This window comes from Rhinolophus ferrumequinum, chromosome 11, assembly GCF_004115265.2.
Source record: "Rhinolophus ferrumequinum isolate MPI-CBG mRhiFer1 chromosome 11, mRhiFer1_v1.p, whole genome shotgun sequence".
NCBI lineage: Eukaryota > Metazoa > Chordata > Mammalia > Chiroptera > Rhinolophidae > Rhinolophus > Rhinolophus ferrumequinum.
In genome coordinates this window covers 39,086,377-39,110,617 of record NC_046294.1, presented here as the reverse complement: position 1 = coordinate 39,110,617, position 24,241 = coordinate 39,086,377, and the positions used below count along the sequence as shown (strand labels likewise).

The 24,241-nt window shown below is 41.4% G+C and overlaps 1 protein-coding gene across 1 annotated transcript in view; it reads left to right on the top strand.

Moving 5' to 3' along the window:
- SPON1 (spondin 1) overlaps positions 1-24,241 on the top strand; it is a 243,942-nt gene that overhangs the window by 84,234 nt on the left and 135,467 nt on the right. The window contains exons 4-5 of the mRNA XM_033119673.1: positions 15,146-15,219; positions 20,041-20,163. Of these exons, the coding sequence (XP_032975564.1) occupies positions 15,146-15,219; positions 20,041-20,163 (197 nt within the window). The remainder of the gene's footprint in view (positions 1-15,145; positions 15,220-20,040; positions 20,164-24,241) is intronic.

The window sequence follows — 24,241 nt, the reverse complement described above, 5'->3', positions numbered from 1 at the left end:
TTGTGGAGTCAAACTCATCGGGTTCCTAATCCTGACTCCACCTCTTAAGAGTTATATAAACTTGGGCACGATACTCGGTCCCTCTGTGTCTTAGCTTTTTTCATCTGCAAAAGGAAATAATAATAATAATACCTACCTATTATTAAAAATATACCTACCTATCACTAAGGATGGAGAATTAAACAAGATAATCTATGTTCTCCACCCTGGCTTCACATTAGAATCACCCGCGCAGCTTTTAAAAATCACCTGTGTCTGGCCCCACACCTGGAAATTCTGATCTCCTTGGTCTGAGGTGGAATCGGGGTGTTGATGCTTTTTTAAAGCTCCCCAAATGATTTTAATCAGCAGTCAGGGCTAAGAACCCTTGAAGTATGTAAAATGCTCACTACAGAGTACCTGGCACATAGTAAGCTCTCGATAGATGTTAGTTATTACCGTTGCACCAGCTGATGATAAAGTCGAGGCACGTGGGCCAACACTGGTGTCTTGGTATGAACACCCAATGGGCCCCATTGAGCAAGATGAGCAAGAGAGAGTCCCTACTTTATAAGGGTATAATTATCTCCCTAGTTGGATAGAAAAGGCATAAATATAGAAGAAAATACATAGCAACACAAGGTTTAAAGTAGAAGGAAGAAAGGACGGTAACCTTTTTTCAGACACCTACGTCGTGCTAGTCATTTACCATGCCAGCTTAGCTCATCGATACTCACAAGAGCTCTGTGTAGGTATTAACCCCAATTTGCAGGGCAGAAAACTGAGGCTCAGGAACGTAATTCACCTACTACACACTGAAGGGGTCGATGAAGATCTGCCTGACTGAAATGGTCTTTCTATTATACCATGACTTTACCATGCTGTTTTCATGATGATTCTAAACAAAAGTAATGAACTAGTTGGGATTAGAATTTAAAAGGTTAAATCTCAGTCCTTATGTATACATGTATGTATGTATCCATCTGTCTGTTGTTCTGTTTATCTATTATTCTATCCATTCTTCCTTCCTTCCTTTGTTCCTTCCTTCCTTCCACACATCCAACTAATTCTGTTACCCAACATGGTTATAAAATAAGATTTTTACCTTAATCAAATATTTTGGTTAATAGGCCAACTTGTTGGTAAATTTTAATTATCCATTTTCCTGTACAAAGTTAGAAAAATTAGCATTAAGCTACACAATAGATCACTTCCTATATATCATAGAGGAATAGGAAATCTGAGGTTATGCTTTAAGGTATGCGAATCGTATCAGAGTTTTAATATAGATTAACTACCAGTCCTAAACAGTAGCACAAATAGAGGAAAACAAAATTAACATGATTAAATACATTTAGAGACTATTTATTCTGTTAATTGTTAAAATTTAGGCAACAGTCAGATTGCAAAGAGATTTGCAGCTGCAGTTCCAAAATAGCTGGTCCTTTCCTCAGCTGTTGCTAATTAATGTGAATTTCCTAATAACAGTTTTCTGATAGCAGAGAGACAGTAGTAAATCAAAACAACTTTATTTCTATGCTAACAACACCAGAAGAGCCCAACAGGATCCCAGCGGAAATGTTGGTAACTGCCGACTTCTGTGTGGTGTTGCTCACACACTGCTGACTTCAGTGCCAGAAGTTTATCGTACAAATACATGGGGTGTATGGGGTAGCATGGCAAGTCACATCATCATGTCAGTACTGTTATGTCGGGGCACCATGCGATGATGTCATACACTCCAGAAAGGAGCAGGAAAATGACTCTGGACCATTGCCCGTTGCTCTGGACCTAGGCCTGTGTAAGCAACCCATCTTCTCTTAATTTGTCTGGCATTGTTTTCCCAAAAGACAGGATTCAAGAGTCCAGTTTGCACCATTGACTATGCAGAACCCTACTGGGAAGAGTTTTCAGGAAAGCAATCCAAACGTAATCAACCTCTCTCATATCTAACCCATGTATGGTTGCCTTTGGCTCATGTATTGATCTCCAGCCTAAATAGTGGCAGCTAATTGGTTTCACAAAAATATGTTGCACAAACTATAACAATTTATAGATCAAAGAACTGGCTTGATCTTCCTAAGAAAGGTATCAGACACATGGAAAGCCAGAATTTATCTTTTTCTACCAACACTCCAGGACAACAGCATCGCAGATTGAGCCGGCCAGGGACATGAGACCCCTGGCTGTGTGGGACTTCTGGTCACCTCTAGGGCAGCTTGAACAGAGAAGAATCCACGTCAGCAGGAAGTAGAGTTACAGATTTCCAAGACCAGCGATGTCAACCCAAAGAAACACTCTGCATATTGAAGCATGTGGAGGAAGAGGGTTTAAATTCAGTACAAAGTCATGACCAAAAGATCATTACCAAATGTCCTGCTAGGATAAGGATTTTGCTAGTTCACTTTCTTGAAATGTTTCTTACTTTGTATCAAAACATCCGTGACATGGAGCCATCCAGAAACCTAGGGAAATGTGCACCCCAGTCTGATGGCACAAACGCGTCCACTTGCAAACACAAAACAAAGCATTGACCAGGGCACAGACCCTGGAAAATGTTTGATCTTTGGGTCCCCTACACTCTGAGGGGCCGGGTTTGAGGACAATTATTGTACTGCTCTCTGGAGGTGGTGACCATCTGATTTTACTCTTGTTCCCTTACAAGAGTAAAGAGATGAGGCGCTTGAAGCCTCCTCCTCCTCCCTCCCTCTTTTTCCTTTCCATCTCCACTCTGACCTCTCCTAGTCCGACACTGTGAAGGTTCTAAGCATTTCCCAGGAACACATGCACTGAAGTTCAACATCCTTATTTCTCCAAAACATGCAACATGTAAATATGGTTGCACTGTCGCCTTTAGGATAGATATTTCTATTGGTTTGGCGGGGAGGAGGTTAATTTACTCCTTGCCTTCTTGAAGAAAAAAAAGATTTGCAGTACCTTGTTTAATGTGAAGAGGTTCCAGAATGATTCCCAAGCTCCCATCTCAAGCATTAGTGAAGTTTTTTAATTTACTGTATTTTTAAAAAGAATAAATCGCTTGCATTCTACTCTGCATCAGAATGGGGTTCCATTAATTTCTCTTCCACATATTTTACTCAGAAAATCGAACCATTACCTACTTTCCTTTCTCTCTCTCTTTCTGTCTCTCTCTCCTTCCCTCCCTCCTTTCTTCCCTCCCTCCCTTCCTTTCTTCCCTTTCTTAATTTATCTTGGAAAATATTTTCTATTACAAAGGATAGAAAACAGGGCAAATCATGCCCAGATTTTATGGCTTACGTGAGATCTCATGTTCTTGCTCCAGAACTCTTTGGGGGTCATGGCTTACCTCATGACCGGGGCTTACCTCTGATTAGCTGATGTGCCATAAGGATGAGGTCAGACGCTACAAGAGGGGTGCAGATGTTGAAAAGAAGAGGAAACATGAAACAAATCTGGAATGAGTCAAAAATGTAAGGGTAATGCGTGTCTTTTTTTGTTTGTTGTTTTTGTCAGGGTCACCTCACGGGATAAGCAAAGTGCAATACATAACGCAGTCAGCAATTATCTCCCATAAAGTTCCCTCCTTGATTTAACCTTCTCCTGGCAGATGTATCATCATCGTGCTGATTCCCAATGTTATAAAGGGATTTTGAATCTAACCTGAATGGTTCATTTTGAGAACAATGGTTGCCATCAGCCAGATTGCTTAGCTTGAGTGAAGCAAAGCAGACTTAACTGGCCTTTATGCAGTGGGAAGTGTTTTGTGACTCAGACCAGTCACTGTTTGCTGTTCTCCAGCACTCTGGGTGGCACTGCTAATGCAGAAGAGCTTATGCTTCTTGCCAGATCGAGGACATATGGTAGACACACAACACTGGGTATTGAATATAAAAGAGTTGAATTATGAGTTAAGTCAGTGTATGAAAACATATTAGATCAACACACCTGCAATGCTTCCTGCATGAAAGGCACAGTGCCAAGTGCTAGAGGGGCCACAAAGGTACAGACACATCCCCTTCCCCCAAAAAGCTCAGAATTCAGTCAGAACTACACAATGTAAGCACACGTTAAATGGTAATATAAGATATTAAAGTTCAAGTACAGTAGCCAATGCCCGAATGCCATGTGAAAAATAAAGATCAACAGTGTTCTAGAAGCCCAGAGAAGGTCACTTGTGATGGGCCTGGTCAACAAAACTCTGAGGAGACCACGAGATGGTAACAGATGAGTGGGGTGTGATTAGGCACAGATTAGGGTGATTAGGGTGTGAAGAGGCAGAAGCGGGTTCCTGGTTTATCGAGTAGCACGTGCAGAAGCCAGAAGGGAGTCATGTGACCCCCATGCTGCACACCGTGAAAAGGCAGGGCTGAGCTGAGGTAGTTGAGAAGAGTCAGTGGGGAGATGTCAGACCTGGAAGGCAGCTTATATCTACGTATGCAGGGTTGTGGATATTTAGGCAAGAGTTTGGATTATAATGCAGAAGTGAGAGAGGAACTTTTGTTTAAAGAGGACCTACTATGTGCCAGACCGTGGGCTGGAACAGGGTGGAGGTGGGAGACGTGATAATTAAGACTATGGTGCCATTACTGCCTAATAATCTGCGAAAGAAAGTGATAATGTGCTAGAGGTGACAATAAATCCCCCGGCAGAGTATAGGTAAATTAGATGGGTTGGCAAGGAAAGGAGACTTATTAGGAGGTTCCTGCAGTAATTGTATAGGGAATCCATCACTTAATCTTTCATGTGTATCCTTCCTGAGGGTAGAGTGGATAGGACTTGGGTGGGTACTAACAAGCATGAAAATCATACCTCCTGATTTAGAGCACTGGTTCTTGTAGAATCTCTCTCCTAAGCAGTGCGCATGCTTAATAGTTTGCATACGGTTTTTTCAGTGGTTCAAGAATGCTCTGAAACCCATTCAGGGACCACGAATCCGTATCTAAGAACCATAACCACCCTCTCCACAGGCCCCAGCCCAGCCTACAGGAGGGAGCATCCACCAACACAGGTCTGCTACCGTACGAGAAATTTCCATTTCCACAGCAGAGAAGCCGGTGGCAGCCAGGGAAGCTCTCTGAGGAAGGGAAAGAATGGCAGGTAGCCTGTGTTTAAGGACCTTGCTCTGTCACCTAGATTGTTTCCTTACACTTGAGGGGAAAATGTTGCCAGCCCTGGCTTACAGGAACTCACAGAAAGGGGAGGTGGCTCTGGACACGGTAGAGTGGGACCAACTGCAGAGAGTAATGACTTGTGTAAACCAGCCAGAAAGGAGCTTGCCATGTGGCAGCATTTCCTCTCTAAGGAGAGGCAGGGATGATTGTGTGATTACACCCACGCCCTGCTCAGAGCAGCAAGTACTCTGCAAGGAACACACAAGAAATCCAGGAGCAATGCTCCGCTTTCTATTTCTTGTTTTCCAGCCGAGACAGGTTCTATTTCAGATCAGAGCATAGTCTGCTGAGAAAGCAGTTGCAGCCTTGGGTGCTTGGAATAAAAATTTAATCCTCATCTTTAGAAAAGAAAAGCGTATATCTTAGTTGGAGATTTCATTAAATGGAATGACAGTCATACCCTGTCACATAGCTCCTGTCATTCATTGTAGACCTAAAAGGTGTTTTTTAAGCTTTTCAAGGTCAAGAACCCCTTTGAGAAGCAGGTGAAAGCTATGAACTCTTAATAAATATGCACTGTGTACATCACACAAAATTCCATCACCCTGAAACAGGTCTGCAACCCCAGATGATGAACCTCGGGTTCAGGAAGCTTTGGCCAGATCCTCTGCTAGGTTCCAGGTGTCCAGTGAAGGGTAAGCCAGTTCTGGGGCTTGAGGTGCTCACAGTCTGCTTGAGGGTTTAGAGATGTGGAGAAGTCAGGGCGGAAAGTGAGGCAGGCGCTGACCAGCAGCTTATCTGTATGAGACATGTACAGCAGAATCATGAGTTTAACAATATTATCGAAACAGTGAACCTAACTGTTGGTTGTCCCTTGACTAGTCATACCCCAGGTACAATTAATCATGTTGCCAAATGCTGAATAATATGCTAAGGCTGATATTTTGTTGAAGCAATTTTTCAGAAACATAAAACCTCATGTTTTTGTATTCTTAAGAGAAAAAAGATATTTCGGCCTAAAGATATGTTGTGAGCTATTGCCTTCCCCCAAGACTCATATCTCTTTGCAAGGTTAAGAAATGCCATTGATAGTTAATTTAAGCCAGTGGGAAGAACCCATGAAGGGTCAAAAGATGCTTTAAAAAAAAAAAGGAATGGTTTAAAACAATAGTAGGAAATGAGAAATGGTCCTGTTCGCTACCCAGAATTGCCTACCTGTTCAGAGCTTCCACAACTGGGACTACATCCTTCAGTCTATTTATTTCGTCCATGTGAGTTTATTTAAAATTTTTGTCTAACAGGAGACAAATTTCCAGCCAGTGATCTAGCACGTATCCTAAGGGTTTCCACTATTTCCTCAGTCACGGCATACGGGCAGGTGAAAGGCTCCTCTAGAGAAAAAAAGGTATTTCCCTCACCTGTGTTTTCCTGTAAAACTCCCACCCACCCCCGTTCCCCTTACAGCACATGTCTTACACTGGAGTGTACTTGCAGTTCTGCCTGCTCTCTGCCTACTCACTGCCAACAGGTGCCTGTCCTCTGCACCCCATGGTTAAGTCCCAGCAAAGGACAACCTGACCTTCCATCCACCAAATCCAAGCCCCTTTCTAAGGCCCATTCAGAGTGTCCTTCTCCAAGACTTTGCTGACCAAACTGTCCCCGCCCCCACTCCCACCTAAGTCCAATAGGGGCTCCCCGATGCGCAAGCTCCTGGCCCCGTGGATGGATAGGGTCAGCAGTACTTGCTCCTCCTTACCTTTTGAACTGCCCTCTCTGTGCTCCCACAGTACTTTGTTCATACTTCTTTGTATCAATTAGGCATGCTTTTGAGAGCTACGTTCATTAGAAAACTTGACTAATTATAGCTTCAACAAGTAGAGGTTTATTTTTCTCATAACAAGAAGGCCAGGAAGAGGTGACTATTAGTATTGTTGTAGCAGTTAAACGATGTCAAGGCCAGAGTTTCTGTGATTTTTCTTGGCGTTTTCCTCATGGTCACAAAATGGCTGCCTTGTTTCCCCATTGTATTTTTCATCAAGGCTGGAAAAAGAGGGACAAGTAAGGGTGCATCATTAATTTCTGTTGTCTGGAAAGCAGAACTTTCTCAGAAGTTCTCCCCTCTATCCTGCAAACCCCCTCTTATGTTACTGAGCCCCGTGCGGGTCATATACTCCCATTCCCTAGCTGCAAGGAAGGCTTGAAAAGTGAGAGCAGAAGTATCACGATTGACTTACCTTCTACCATGCCCCCCAAAATGAGGTTTCTGAAGGCATGGAAAATGGAAGAAATGGATATTGGGTAGACTCTATTACTTGCTATGCATTATTTTGATTCATGAGATTATATATCTCTCTCTCATCGGGCTGTCAACCATTTAGTATCACACACACTGTCTTACTCATCTTTGTACTTCCAATATCTCACACAGCTTTTTGGCACCTACTCTGTTAAACAGAAACATGAGTAAGTGAATGTCTTTCTGATTTTAATGCCTCTCACATCTAAATTAATTCTTTAAAACATAATCCAATTTGATTCTTTTGTTTTTATGTCTCTCTTATAATGTGAAACATCAATTTCTCACTGTTAATTTTCCATTGGATTTTATGAGGGGGTAAAATTTAACGTGCTAGAGTAATAGTATTGATAAATATATGACAAAGAAGAGCTCCAAAATTAGACAATAATAAGATAAAATGGAACCATAATAAGCTTGTTATCCTTAGGGTCATTCTAAGAAGAAATAAACTGAGTGCAAAAACTAATTTTTCTCTAATTTTTATTAAAATTAGAACCAGGGCTTTGTACATGTAACTTTGTTCAATAATGTGAATCAAAACCTCCAGAAATCCAATGACTACAGGTTGGGAATGGACTGTAGTCTGAAGAACCTAAGTGACCTCTTAGCCAGATTCTGGTCGTAAGCTAAGCTGCATGTGTACCAGTAGCACCGTGTGGAGCTGTTGCATCTGATTCAGATGTCTGCTCAGAGCAGATGCTGTTGCTTCCAAGGCCTATGGATGGTGTGCCCGCTAAGGGACTCTTTTTGGTGTGCAGTTCTAACTGCTTCAAAGAGCCCGTCACTGGTCACAGACTCAGCCTCTGGGACTCCAAGTCCAGCTCCAGTGCCATCTTTCCAAGAAAAATCTTATCCCAATTGGCGTCATTCTTATCAGTAACTCCCCCAACTTCACCTCATTCCTGTCAGAGACGGCCTTCGGGCTCAGAGTCACCATAGCACCTGTTGGTGATTCTCCAACTGGGGCTCTAACACACTGTTTGTTCCGAGAATCACTTGGGAATATTCTCTTAAGTTTGGTAGCTTGTCATAGGCAGTTTCTTTAGAATGGCATGATCTGGTCCTCATCTATTCTTATTACACCATTTTGTTACTATACTCAAGCCTGGTGGATTATATCAATGTCAATATCCTGGTTGTAATATTATACTGAAATTTTGCAACTATTACCATTGGGCAAAACTGGGCAAAATGCATGATCTCTCTGTAGGATTTCTTACAACTACTGTGTTTCCCTGAAATTAAGACCTAGCCAGACCATCAGCTCTAATGCGTCTTTTGGAGCAAAACTTAATATAAGACCCAATCTTATATTATATAAGACCTGGTATTATGTTATATTACATTATATTATATTATATTATATTATATTATATTATATTATATTATATTATATTATATTATGACCCGGTCTTATATCATATTAAAATAAGATCAGGTCTTATATTAATTTTTGCTCCTAGAGACGCATTAGAGCAGATGGTCTGGCTAGGTGTTATTTTCGGGGAAACACAGTATATGTGAATCTACAAGTACCTCAATAAAAATTCCAGAAAATTGAAAAAGAAATTCTTTCTTGTCCCTTCTATCTTTTGTTTCAATCACTGGCATCACCATTCCTCCCTTTAGTCATTGGGGTTTGTGTATGGGGAGTCAGTTTGTTTACCTCCCTCTGTCTTACTCTTCTCATCTGTAAAGCAGGGATAATAGCAGTGCCCACTCCATGGGGTTGTTGGGAGAACTCAGAAGTGTGCTTAATTGTTAAATAAACAAAATATCTTGTATTCAACAGATCCAGTAAGTTACTAATTCCTGATAAGTTTTCCTACAACATATCTTTTAGGTTTTCTTTTTCTGCTGTCCCTCTCCCAATGCACACCTTCAGTACCACCATCTTGCCTCCTCTTGGAGCTTTGCCAAGGCAAAGTTAGTTCCTGCTCTTCCGCCTACAGTGGCTCCTCCATCATTGTGCTCAAAATTGATTTTCTATTTCCTTTTTCTGTTTCTCTTCTTTTCCTCACTGGACTAGGAGCTCCTTACTGGAAGGCAACATCTTTTATTCATCTTTGTATTGTCAGCTCCTAACAAAATGTCTGTCACAGAATAAGTGCTTAGTAAATGTTTTATGAATGAGTGATAATTAAGCAGGAATAATCCCATGGCAACTACTAGAATTGCTTCCTTGCAGTAATGATAGATGACTATACCAGTCTCTGAATCAATAATTTTGTGATGGCAGGCATGGATTGTGACCTTATTATTGGACATCCATGGAGTTCTTGTGTGTGTGTTGTAAACAGAGTGCTACAGATAAGCTTTCACTTTTTTTTTTTCTCCCATGGGCACTTTATCATGGGTTGCCAAGATGTCTGTTAACTCCTAGACATAGCACCATGTCCTTACAACCACCTAAAGCCATACAAAATATCGGTAAGAGTCTGGATCATGGAATGCACCCAGCCTCTGTAAATATTTGCTGATTAACATGAGACCATAGTCAGATTAGCACTTGGCATCCTTGTGAAGTAAAATAAGGCAGATAGCCTCAGTTCCTGATGATACTACCATTGCTATGACTTGGATATTTTATTCCTGAGTCTTCCTACAGAGTTGTTCTTTCATGGTAGAACGAAGTAGATGATACTGGTTATAAACTGGATCACTTCTATGGAAAATATCATAGACAAATTTTGTAAAATACTCTAAGAAATTTTCCGTAATAGGGATTTTACTGGAATTGGAAAGAGGATTGGCAAACATTGTCTGGAAACCACAAACCCGAGCTTCATCTTGGCCATTCGTTATCTCCTCCCTCCACAAGTGAAGGAGACAGACCTGATATCAATCATAACAATAGCCACTGTTTATTAAATGTGTTTATGTGCCAGGTACTTTGTTAAGGGCTGGTGATTTACAGCAGCAACAATCATGGCTACCACATACTGAGTATTTACTTTATTCCACGTGTATGTAATAAGGACCTTACATGAATTATCTGCACACGGCAGTGACCCAGCAGCTGAGGATTCGTGTGCCATGTTAAGTCATTTCACGGCCAAGTCTTTTCGTTTTTGGTGAGAGCAGGGATCTCAGGCCCTTTCAGCACTAGACAGCAAACCCACAACTTAGCAAATTCTAACTTCATTCCAACAGGCAAATTCCCCAAGGGAAGAGAACAGCAAATGAATAAACCCTTCAGACAGAAAAGGGCCAAGCATCCAAGGGATTCAGGATGGCGTTTCTGGAAATGTTCCACTTTGGGTTTAAAAGAAAACTTTTGAAATGATTAATAAGTTATTTAGAACCTCAATATCCCAAAGTTGGAGAAGCTAACACACTGAGAAATTTAATTTAGATTTCCTTAACACACTCTCTCATGATAAGAGAGCATTCAGTATATCAGTATATAAATGCTATGCAACATGACTGCCAAATTGCAACACAGAATAGGAGAAATTTGTCATTTTGAAATGCTAAGGGAATTCTTACTAACAGCTTTCTCATCTTGTAAAGCTATTATTTTTCTGAACGATAATATGATTTATAAATCTCAGCTGAGTTTTATACTTTTGATGTGAACAGACTCAAAGTGAAATGTGTTTTCTCAGAATATAAAATTCTCTCAGGAGTTAACCAAATGGGGAATAAAAGGCAACATCTTCTGCAACCAAGCGTATCAAAATCTTGGTCTTTGCTGGCAAATCTGGAGGTGAATGTTGGTCTTCTTCAGAGTTCTGGGCTCAGCTTAACTTCCCATCCTGCACACTTACTCTGGGTGACATCAGCCACTCCAAAAGGTTCAGCTCTTACTTCTGCCTCGGTGACTCCCATATCCACATTCCCCACCCCTCACATCTCTCCGGAGTTGCAGGTACCTGTGTCTAACTACCCACGAGACAGACCACCATCATATCCTATAGACAGCTCAACCTCAAATTCTTTCCTTTTCCCCAAACCCCAATTCTTCTCCTTGAATCTCAGTATTGCAGTGATGCTATAGAAATAAATAAGATACAGTTCCTGCTCTCAAGAAGCCTATAATCTAGCACAGAAGATAGAAAAGTCAATAGGCAATTACAATACAGGTTAGTCAGTGCTGCGGTAGGAGAAACCCAAGAGGCTGTGGATGTGCTCTCATACGAAGAGCATCTGGTCAAGGAATCAACCTGAAGGAAGTAACATCTTAGTTCAGTGTGAGTTAGGTAACCGAAGTGTGTGAGTGAGTGAGTGTGTGTGCGTGTGTGTGTGTGTGTGTGTGTGTTTGTGGTGTTGAGGAGTCACAGGGAAGGACAGAAGGATTCCCATGGACAGAGGCTGAGGGTCATAGGACCATGAAGACAGAGATAGGATATGGCTTTAGATAAGATGCTAAGGAAGGACTGGGTAGAGATGAGGCCAGATCACCAGGGCCAGATCAGAACAACCTTTCTATCCCACCTTTGATCTGCACAGAGTTTGAAATCCAAATTTCACGGGCAGCTGCAGGTGATCATGATCCGTGCTCCAGGGAGAGCCACCAAAATCTCAGCTCTCCACCGCGTGTCCCATGAAGTGCTAATAGAGACCCAAGGAAAATCACTTTGGGGTTACATTTCATAGTCATACTTATCTCACAGGGCAATTGTATTTTTTATATGTGATTATGTTTAATCCTTACAACCCCTCTGAGCATAAGACCGACCACGGACTTTGAAGGTACACAGGAAAAACTTCAAAACCTTAGGCATGTTACTTTAATAACGTCCCTGCCTCTCATTCTGCAATCATTCTCAGGTATAGCGCAAGGATGAAAATAGCCACAAACCCTCGTCTTAATCTCTCTGAAAACAAGAGCATTTTGATCAGTTTGCCAAACTTGACCAAAACTGACATGAAGTTATTTATAGTTTTTATTTACCCTCTTAGTGTAAATATTCTTACATTTTGCTGCAGAATATTGCTGTGTTTGATTGTAGGGATGTTAAGTGGTATATCTTAACTTTCTAATATTTGAAAAAACTCTGACTTAAAAAACACACCTAGCCCAAGGGTTTTGGACGAGGAATTTGAGGCCCTGTAATATCTGTAAAGCATAAGATATATACGATAATGTACCTAAAGGGCCTCTGTAGCACAGGACCTAGCAGGCACAGTGTAAGGGCTCAGAAATTACAACTTTATCAAAATAAGGGAGTGAGCCACTTTAGACTTCATAAAGCAAGGAATGAAGGAAACTGAAACATCTTATAGGAAATATGTTTTCTATCTCTGGCCTCTCAAATTTTTAGAGTCATATTTTTGGAAAATATGGGGATGATTTAATTTTTCTAAGTGTGATCGTGCTTTTAAATCAAGGCTTTGCATTGTTCTCATATTCACAGCAGGGGGAAGAAAATTCAAAGTCCTTATTATAGGCAAAAGCAGGTTTTAGGAGATTCTGGGAAAGGAAGTAAAACAGGCAAGGCCGTGCTAGAATGGGAGATGTGTTCAGTTAAGGGGCATAAACCCCTCAACATTTGGAACCCAGGGAGCAAGGGAAAAAATGGCAACACATGTAGCCAGAAGGGTGTCTGGGGGAAATTTTACGAAAAGCCTTGAATACTATGGTAAGTTTGTATTTTATCCTGTACATCAGGGGTTTTCGAACTATTTTGGCAAGAGAATTTTACTGAAATAAAATTTGATTTGCATATGAGCTCTGTATACTGCAACCACACATCAACCTATTTTTACTTTATGGCCCAAATGCTTTTTTTAAAAGAGCAAATGTGATCATCTTACTCCTCAGGATACTCTCTTCAAAGATATCTCATTGAGCTTGGAGTAAAATGCAATCTCCCTGAGGGCTGCAGGTGATGTGATTCTCACCACTCTCCAGCTTGTCTCACACCACCTCCCTGGCTGACCATTTGTAGGTTCTCCAATGAGCCCTGACCTTCCCTATTTCAAGCATTTCACAAAAGGTGCCCTCTCCTACTTCTCCCTCCCAGTTGCCTAGTTAGCTTCTTCTCCTCCAAATCTATGCTTAGCCGTCTTTTCTGGGGGAAGCCTTTCCTAGCTTGGTCAGGACCCCCTGGGTTGGTTGGCAGAGAAGCAGACAGCGGATTGCAGATCGTGTGGCTCCTGCCTCCTGTATCCCCAACCCAGCCGCCAGCAAGAATATAGTAGTATGAACACCCTACCCATGGCTTCGTTGATGTTCCCTTTTGGCCTCACCATATCCTGTGTTCTTGTGGGGGAGCGGGAGCTAAAACTCTGCATGACAGTCTCCAATAACTATTTGTTGAAAATATACCAGTAAATAGAACAGGAAGACAGATCGGGGAAGAGGCTCTTTGTTTGAAATGAGAATGGAGCCTTTGGTTGAAGCAGGAATGTAGGGCCTGGAATACTTCCTACTAGGCCTTCTCCTTGCCCTTCCCAGGGGTCCCTGAGGCCCTTCTTGGTGGGAAACACTCTGAAAAGCACTGTGTTAGATGATATGATACTCTGACTAACAAAGGCTATGTTATCTGGCTTTGGGGTAGGGATAAGTGTTCTCAAGAGTGTTCATTTGGCCTGAGGAAACTTTCTGCTTGATGGTCAACAGAATGGATAAATGATCAAAGTAGCTCTGTGTAGACAGGAAGCATATTTCATTAATTTATTTCAACATCTCATCTCTCTTGGGTGGGGAAAGACTATAAAAGACATATGTAGGCTGGTCTGAATTTTATTCTTTTGTGCAAGACAAAGTGTAGAATAGATGTTTCTTTGGAAAGTCATCTTGGCCTAGGCCCAGACTGTCGAGAAAACTGCCTCTGCAGATCTATGCACACTTGGCCCCATTCCTGGGTGTGAGGTCATGTGACACAAGGCAAATTATGTTACTCCATCACTCATTCAATATAGTCAGCTGTGATGGAGTCAAGGGCTCCCTTTATCTGTTAAATAGGAGATATCAAAGTAAAAATTATCTTTTGATTGAGTAGCATTGCTGAAGAAAATCGATAAAAATTGCTGGAGATCTATTGGCACGGTCTCAGTGTTAAGTGTTGTAGACTTTGAAATTACCAGAACACTGGGTTTCAGGATTGAACTTCTGCAAGGCCGTCTAAAAATAAACAGCAGGATGGGTTAAAGCTGAAGTAGCCTGTCTGTGCAATCCTAGTTAAAGAGAAAAATATGTGCTGGCCAAAAGTAAGTCATTTTTCAACCTCAAAATATTCTTTCCAAATTCTAAGATCCTGTGTTTGACATGTTTAAGAGAGAGATATAACAGCTGAAGTTGTCTTTGTTCAGAACGTAGGAGACAGTTTTGTCTAGACTTTCAGGAAAGATATAGGATGACATTTTTAGAACAAATCAAAATATATTTTAAAATTCTTTTCTTTTCCTTCAGAAAGAGGATTTGACATGCTTCTCTGATTTGAATGTGGTTGCTCTATAAATGGCCTCGATAGTTTGATACAAAACTAGAGTAAAATGAACCACTGAGAAAAGTTATTGAAAATACTGTTAGTTCACTTTCTTACCTTAAGAATGTTAGCACCACCACCACCAACACAATTACTAATATTTAGTGAATGGTTTCTAGGTATGTGCTAAGCTCTTGACATACATTTCCTTATCTAGTTTTCATATCAATCCCATAAGGTAGACATTATTAATAATGCCAATTTTCCAATGAAGAAACTGAGGCACAGAGAGTTGGGGTGACTGACCCAAAGCCACACAGAAATGGGTGGCCAAACAAGGATCTGACATCCTCCCAAATCTGCCTTCTTCATCACTCCATTCGATTTTCTTTCCCCCACAGGGCCAGCATTGTACAGAAACGCATCATTTATTTTCAAGATGAGGGCTCTCTGACCAAGAAACTTTGTGAACAAGGTAAGAGCATGTGGGTGGGGGAGGGCCCGATAAATAAAAGGCAGCTCATTCAGTCCAAACATCTGGCCTCGGGAATTAAGATGATGGGGCTTTCTGAGCTCCTCCAGGTTCTGCTTCCTCACGTAGCTCCAATTTTTAATCTAGCTGTGTGCTGTGGATAATTGGATCCGCCTTAAGCTCTAATTACCCAGCTTGATTCCCTGGATACGAGATAATGTACCTTATATTGGTGTCGTCTTTTTATTTTTGTGAAACAGTGATTATTCTGAAGAGGTTCTTTGGAATAATTCATAGGACTTAATTAAGGAATGCACAATTGTGTACCTTTAAGAAGTTCGTCATGGTTTTTCAGAATAATCACCAGCAGTATGGCACCCAGGCGATACGGGGGGATTTTCTCCAGGGAAGACCAGAGGGAGACGGGGTTGCCAAGAGAGCATTGACCTTGTGATTTCACCACACTTAACGATCTTCTCCCTAGATTTGCAAGCTCATCATCACCCTTTCCATTGGTTGAAGGAATTCTAACAAAGCTCATGGAGACCGAGTAGATTGGGGAGGTCAGAACAGAGGCCTGGATTCAAATCCTGCCTCTGTCCTTCTTAGCCATGTGACTTAATATATGTAAAATAGTAACGCGCCTCCTTGGCACATAGTAAATGCTACATATGTGTTAGTTATTCTTAACCGAAAGCTTGTTTGTTAATCTGTCATAAAAAATTAAGACCTTAAACATCTGAATGTGTTTAGAAGTATTAAAGAGCTAAGTAAAGATAGAAAATGTTCTATAATTATACATCTTAACTATCTCATTTCTTTTCATTTCTGAAAATTTGTATTTGCATTTAGCATTTTGAGAAGAAATAATCCTCTCCAATTCTAGCAAATCATAAACTACTAAGAACAAGAAAGGTTGGCAAGGTCTTATGGGAAAATTATAATAATAGGTAATGTTTTGGGGGTGCTTGCCACAGGCCAGGCACTATTCTAAGCAATTCACATGCCTTCATCATGTAATCTGCACAACCCTATATGGTAAAAACTGTTATATCCATCCCTATTTTACAGACAAGAAGCCTGAGGCACGAAAAGTTTAAATGGATTGCTCAACCTCATGCAGCTAATGGCAGAACACAGGGTTTGAATCTAAGAACCAATGCCTGTAACCACTTCCTTTCTATCTAAGGGACGACCTCCCAATTCAGTAGCTTGCACCATTGCCTTTGGTAGATCAAAGCATATTGAAGCATAGGTCTCCCTAGAGATCAGCTGGAGCAGAAACTAGGTCCTATATGGAGGATTGCACAGTAACCATGGACAGAGCAAATGGGGAGAGAGTTGGATACTCTGGACTAGAGCCATACCTACCAAAGGAGCCACAGAGCTGGAACCTGTGGGCCAGGACCCTGGGCCTCACCACAGGTGTCTTTGGAGCTTTCCTTTCCTATAGTTGATTGTCCACAAGTTCACTCAGCCTTTCTCCAAACAGGGAGCATCTCAAGTGTTGAAGGTCTTGGCCCCTAAAGGGCAATCCCATTCCTGCCCTGTCCACAGGCGGTGACCCCGAGGTCCTGTGGGTTAGAGTTGTGCGTGTTCTGGATCACACATCTACAGGCCACCTCTTAGTCTGCACCCACAGTTGGTTAATCACAAGCACTAGGGTATGGTTTTGTTAGTTTGACTCAGAGGACAGACAACCTTATTTCCCAGATTGGAAGGTTTTTGGGAGATACTTCACTGACATGTTCATGTATTGACAGCCATCATTAACTAAAGTACACTTCCCAAAGCCTTGATTCTGATGTTTTGTGAAAGCCTTGTCTAAGCTATGCATATGCTAAAATTCTGCAGCTACAGTGCCAAAGACATGGCATTGCAAATCTCTATTGGTTATCACTTCTGAAGCAGAGATCCTAACTAAATGACTAAGCATGCCTCTGTATAAAAAGACCATTTTCTAATGACAACCTCGCGGACAAAAAAGAAAAGCCCAGCAGGACCTGGGCTGTAGGATTATTAGGTACAGTTGTAGAGGATCCCCTAGACAGCGGACCTACAAGGAAATTCATCAATTAGCAATCAGATCACGTAAAGAAAGTCTTTAATTTATAAGCATAGAGCAAAGGGATTTTTCTTAAATGTGTGTGCCTACTTAATTATATCTAGCTCTTTCATTAAGGTCTTTATATTCTTTGCTTCCTTGTTGAGTCAAATCAAATCCATCAAGGAACGGGAGAGAGAAGCAAGTATGTATTATTTTTTTCCCAGTTGAAGCTGTTAATCCATAGGGGGAAAATTAAGAACTGCACAGATAAAAAGCCATGGCAATCGTTATTTTAAAAAAGAAACAAAACATTACGTTACAATTAGGAACAGAGAAACATGAAATATTCAAAAAGGTGACCTATAATAAACATAATGCATCCACAAGCTCACTTTAATACCATGTCACAAACAACTAAAAGAGAGAGACAAAGAGAGGGAAAGATGAAGGGAAAGGCTGAGAAAGGAGGGAAATGTGGCAGAAAAGGGAGCATGAGAAGAGGAAGAGGAATGAAAATTAAAGGACGAGAGCTAAAAAGGAAGCTGATGGGTTGAGAGTAGAAATTGGGGGAGGAAGCAGCTCAGGAGGTGTTGCCCAGCCTGGCTTCACCTGTATTTGGCAGGCCTTCCTGGGGTTGGGAGAAAAGGGCTAAGTTAGCACCTGTTACCGCTGCCCTTTGAAAACCCGGTTCATTTCCAACAGACATTTCCTCAGTAGGGAACAGTATGTCTTTTTTTCAGTTTCAAACTTAGAAATTGATTTTTTAAACGGAGGCGGTTTTTTTTTTTTTTGGAAGTCCAAACGGTTTCTTATAAGCATATTCCCTTGAACCCCTGGGAAGTTCACTACCTATACCTAAAAGCCCTTTTGATAAGGTAAAGCTATGTACCAATTTGCCTTATTTTGGTTCCTTGAAGATTATTGCTGCCTCATTTGACAATGCCTGGTAGTTACAATGGAAACCCCAGCAAGTATCTCTTAGCTCTGAATCCCTTTTTCAAAACTAATTTAGTTTTTTTCACAACATAGTTGGTCGTAATGGAAATGTAAAAAGAAAACAGATCTTCAGGAGTCATTGATTTCCACTACCTTCCCTGAATTATATTCAACAGGGCTGGTCCCTTGCCTATCAGAGTGGTTCACAAAGGAATCAGACCTGAGTTTCACACGCATAAGGCAGTGGGGAGCCTGCTCCTCAGGCACAGATAGCGCTCTGGCTGGCCCTTCCTAGTGGACAAAGCAGTAGCCACACAATGATTTCTATTTTGGGTGGTTTCAGACCTCTTCTTTGGGCCTGTTTAGAAATCCTGGAGCTGTGTAGGGAGGTAATGTTTTAAATGTGCCGATTCTTCCTTTGAACAAGCTAAAAGAGAAACACACACAAAATGGTCTCATTGCTGTTTATGCAGACCTATCCAGCAAAAGGTCTTTCCTGGAGTGATACAGTACAGAGATTAAGAGCATGGACTCCAGTCTCAAAAAGACCTGAGCTCCTGTTCTGCCTGCCTCACTCACTGACCTTGCGACCTTGAGCTGGTTACCTAATCTGCCTCCTTTTGCTGATCTGTAAAATGAGGTTAACTAAAGTACTTGCTTCCTAGGGTTGCTAGGACAATCCTAGCAATGTATGCAAAGGGATCAGCACATACAAGGACTCTATGTGATGAAGTTATTATTACAATATCCCATGCTTTTTTCTGTATCCTAAAGCCCAGCCTTCACTTCTTCATCCATCACTGGTTTTGCATATTCAAATTAAATGAACCCAGTGCATTCCATATGGAAGACTTGTAAAATGCTCTTCCTTACACTCAGAAGATTTTTATGCTCCTTGTTGCTGCTCTTTATATAATGATTAAGAATAAATGTTCAATTTAAAAAAAAAAAAAACCCACACATTTATGTTAACACTGCTAGAAGAACCGAAGATAAAGCAATTGAAGCAAGTTGCAACTATAGTCATTGTTTTGGTCTTACAGGAAGCAGAACAGACTACAAGCAACAATGCACAGCTAGGGATGTGGCTTCACAATCGGAAATACTCAATTTATTCATGTAATCTCTCTTTCCCCACTTATCAGCTATTCACAGCTAAAACTGGGGGCAGAGAAGGAATCTTAAGTATTTCCTGGCTGCCTCTGTGCTCAGAAGTAAACCTGAACTTATGAACATATTCCCAGACCTCTACCCCTCCCAGTAAAGTCTCTGAAAGGTTGATAAGAAGTATGTGACTCTACATGTACATCTTTTTTAAAAAAAAATAATTTTCAGCAGTCTTTTATCTCTTTCTATGTCTTCTGGTTCTCATTTCTCTTTTTCAAAGCTGTTCCTTCTCGTCCTGGCAATTTGGGCCCAGAGGATATTTCTTAGAGAAAACACACACATGCATATTACTCTTAAAATTTGGTGGAGAAATTGTGTTGTGGGAGGGGCGGGGAAAGAAACTTGGGCCCAGAATGAATAACTGAGTAAATTTTATCCCTGGTTTCCCAAGAAAGCCTCCATTCCAAATATTCTGCCTTATTGGTCCCACAGGTCTCCTTACCTTATCAGAGCAAAAGTTCTGATACTGATTGATTGATGGATGGATGGATTGCCGAATATAGTTACCATACTTAGAGATATACGAAATCACTGCTAGCCCAAGAACTGACCTGGTTTTGGGTGTTATTAATCTATGAAAAGTTCACCTCATCTTTTCCCAAGCATTAAGGACAGGCAGGATAAGATCAAGATCCACATTTGCTTCCTAACTTGGTGCTTTCCCTGACTTGCAGATTCCATATTTGATGGGGTGACTGACAAACCAATCTTAGATTGCTGCGCCTGTGGAACTGCCAAGTACAGACTCACATTTTATGGGAACTGGTCTGAGAAGACGCACCCAAAGGATTACCCTCGTGAGTAGAATACCTACTTTATGGGTTGGGAGAAGTGCATTGTAAAGTTCTGTCCAGTTGTGGGATACACTAGCTGAAGTAAGTTAGGTCTGCTTGCTCTTGCCAAATGATTCATGAAATGCACATTCCCAGTGAGTGGATTCATTGAGATAGGCAGGTATACTAGTGGTATGCTTCTAGCTTCTTTGCATAGTATTGTTCTAAGTGTTTTCTTATCTGTGATTTACAAAAATCTTCCTGAGGTCATGCTGCTTATCGTTAGGTCCCACATTTGGTAACCTCAGTCCTCCTCAAATGGCTCTATCCACGAATTATACAATAGATGTCATTGTGCTAGAAGTAGCTGGCAAAGGGATCTGCTCTTGACTCCACAGACCAAGGTCAACAAATATTCAACATTCTCAACCACCTCAGGCACTGGTAACCTGTCACCCCACCCTTTCCCTACTAATTCCAGACACACCTTAGAATCCTTCCAAACACCGTGATCCAGATTGCTGATACCAATCCATGAGCATTGTCAGGAGACTCCAAACTTGCTATTTTGGAGTAGATCCTTAATTGGGACCCGGCCAACTCTTCTAGCCTACAATTGTCTCAACAGGTGCCTAGTCAGGCACTGTGCTAAACTCTAGAGATATACTGAACAAAAAAAGACACAATCCATGTTCTCCTACAACTCAGAGATTAGTGTGGAGACAGGCACCAATAAAATAATCACACAAAAAGATGTGGAATTGGTAACTATAAATAGTGGAATTACTGTGTGTCGAGCATTTTTACACATTATGTTATTTAATCCTTATAATAACCTATTTTTGTGGATGAGCTCAGGAGAGATCAGAGAGCTGTCATGATTTGCCCACAGTCGAATGTAAGTAGTGGATCCAAGACTCCTAAAGGGGTTTTCAGGACCCTTGCCCTGTCTTTTGTTCGGATTGCCTTTCAGTCCTACTGTTACCCATTCTCTCTAACTGTGTGTGGCAGGATTTCTGCGTGTGGCACTGAGCATGCTTTTTCTGTACATTGTTTTAATCTTGTTCGTTTCACTTTGGAGTTGCCACAGCTGGGAAAGAACTGTGGAACTGGGAGACAGAGGTTTAAAAGAGGGATTTGAGTCAGCCCCAAAGGAAGGGGAGCAAAGAAAGGGTACGTGGTCGGGACTTGAGAAGACCCAGTGCATATTAGGACTTCCGCGGTCTCCTCAGGCCTCACAAAGGGGACTCCAACATTTCTTGGCAGATCAAGAGCCCTGTTGTTTAATTTTACCCACATGTAATTAAGGCTTAGGGTCTTAGAATCCTCTTACTAGTTCATTCTTCTGGCTCTGGGATTTGGCTTGATCTGCTTCAGCTGGTGTGGGAGACCTGCATGAACAAACTTAGACTATCTGCCTGGGAGGGAAGAAACCACTTGGAACAAGTATGATGGAAAAAATCTCCTCCATTGCCTCCCATCCACTAACCCAGAGGAAATAAAATGTTAGGGGCCCATTACTCATCTTTTGTAATCCTAAGGAGTGTCTTCATCTTTTCTATTCTGACACTGTTATTTCCCAGAATTAAAAAAGAAAAAAAAACAAAGGAAGGTACAGACCATTGTTTCTGTGTCTTTGGGCTAAACCAAGGACAAATCTATACAGAATTTCTGTGGCGTTGTTGGGAGTTTCTTAATAAATATAACAGACATGTGTTCCAGATTCCCCAGGATGGTTCCATTGTCAGATGTCAGAGTGTGTCTTAATTTTTGGTTGGAAAAATTCAGTCACTGTATACCAAGAGCATTTATCACATCACACTGTAATCATTTCTTCAGGAGTCTTTTTTTCCCCATCAGACAAAGACGTTCTCCAGGACAAAAGCCATGACATGCTCATTTTTTAATTCTTAAGTGCCCAGAAGTGCCTGGTGACTTCCCAAATACTGTGTACTGATTGTCAAACTCTGAGTGGCATTTGCTGTGGCCTGGGAGGCAGATTTCCCGTGCACATCTCGTCATCATGACCAATACTGAGCAGGGAATGTGGACCCGACCTTTCTTGGAGGGAAAGGGGTGGGGTTGCACATGCAGGAGACTGGAGCCAGTTGGAAGGGCCAGAGAGGGTCTAATCAGAACTTTAAATATGTGATATTCTCAAAAGTGATTTCTACCAATCTTAGGTCATAGATGACTCTCCTTTTGCCTCTCCAGGGATGACTGTGTCTTGATAACCAATGTTTGCCATTGAGCTCAATTAAGCCATGATGCTTCCTGATAATAGTGCAAAATGATAAATGCAGAGTCCCCCTCTCCCTATTACTCACTCATCCAGAACACCACATTCTCTGCAGGGATCTCAGAGCAGGAGTTCTCAAGCTTTTTCGTTTTAAGGCCCCTTGTACATACTTAAAAACTATTGCACGGCCCCAACATGCTTTTGTTTATGTGAGTCGTATTTCTCAATAGTCACCATATCAAAGATTAAAACAGAAATTTAAAAATATTACCTATTAATTAAAAAAATAACATATAATGAATTAGCCATAATAAACTCATCACATGTTAATGTAACATATTTATGAAAGTATGTATTGTCCAAAACAAAAGAAATTTAGTGAAAAGGGCATTATTGTTTTACATTTTTGCCAATCTCTTTAATATCTGGCTTAATAGAAAACACCTGGATACTCATGTTTGCCTCGTCTATTAACCTGTCGTGGTTTATTTTGTTGGTTAACGTATGTAAAGAGAATTCTATCCCTCACAGATATGTAATTGGAAAAGGGAAGAATATTTTAATAACCTTTTCAGATAATTACCGATAATATTTGATACTACCCCCAAACTCTACAAATGGTACAGTCCTGAGGGGGATACGGGCCAGGATCCCAGTGGATGCCTGAAACTGCGGATAGTACTGAACCCTACATATGCTATGTTTTTCCTATACATCCCTACCCATGATAAAACTCAGTGCCTTTGCATTTTAACCAAGCTCTTATCACTCAGTGTGGACATAGCTTTTGTAGTTTGATATAGGACAGCAAAACTAGCATGAACTTCTTTTTTCTTCACAATTTTACCGAGAAGATTCATTCTTGCAGTAGATCTTAGCAACGTCAGCATATGATTTTTATTGTTTGCTTATTGAGAACTTTGACCTTTTCACTTAAAGGAAGCACTTTACACCTTCTTGTTGGCATATCTGAATTGCCAGCATCACTACTCCTGCACTTTGGGGCCCTTACTAAGTAAAATAAGGGTTACCTGAACACAAGCACTGTGCTACTGTGACAGTTGATCTGATACCCAAGATGGCTACTAAGTGACAAACAGGCCAGTAATCCGTGCAGGATGGATATGCTGGACAAAGGGATGATTCACTTCCAGGGCAAGACAGAGGGAGATTTCATCACACTACTCAGAACGGTGTGCAATTTAAAACTTACGAACTGTTTATTTATGGAGTTTTTCATTTAATATTTTCAGGCCATGGTTGACCTCAGGAAACTAAAACCATGGAGAGCAAAACCCCAGATAAAGGGGGACTACTCTACTTTTGTTTTCCCCCCTTCTTCTGCCTTCCCCGCCCCACTCTGGTTCAAGCCGTTGTTTCTCAGTCTAGTTGTGTAGGACACAGCTCCTTGGCCCACGCTGGTATTCTGAGCCTTGCTCTCCCCCACAACCCCCCACTGGCGAGGCAGAGGCAGTCGGTTGCCTATCGTCCGCTCATGGCAGCCCATGGCCGCTCATGCTGGCTGCCAGCCACTCACGCCGACCTCCGGCTGTTCACGGCAGCCCAGCTCCAGGGAGAGCCATTGTTCACAGTCTTATGTGTAGAGGACTCAGCTCACTGGCCCATTTGGGAATCGAACCGGCGACCTCAGTGTTAGCAGCATGATGCTCCAACCACCTAAGCCACTGGGCCAGCCCATAATGTACTTTCTTAAAAGATGATTACAATGTAGAATATGAAATCATATCAATGATCTTGTATTGTTACATTAAAATGCATTGTTTTACTTTGCACTTTGAATGGATTTTTATAAATGAATGATGGTGTAACATACATCGGTCATTTGGAAAATACTGGTGTACT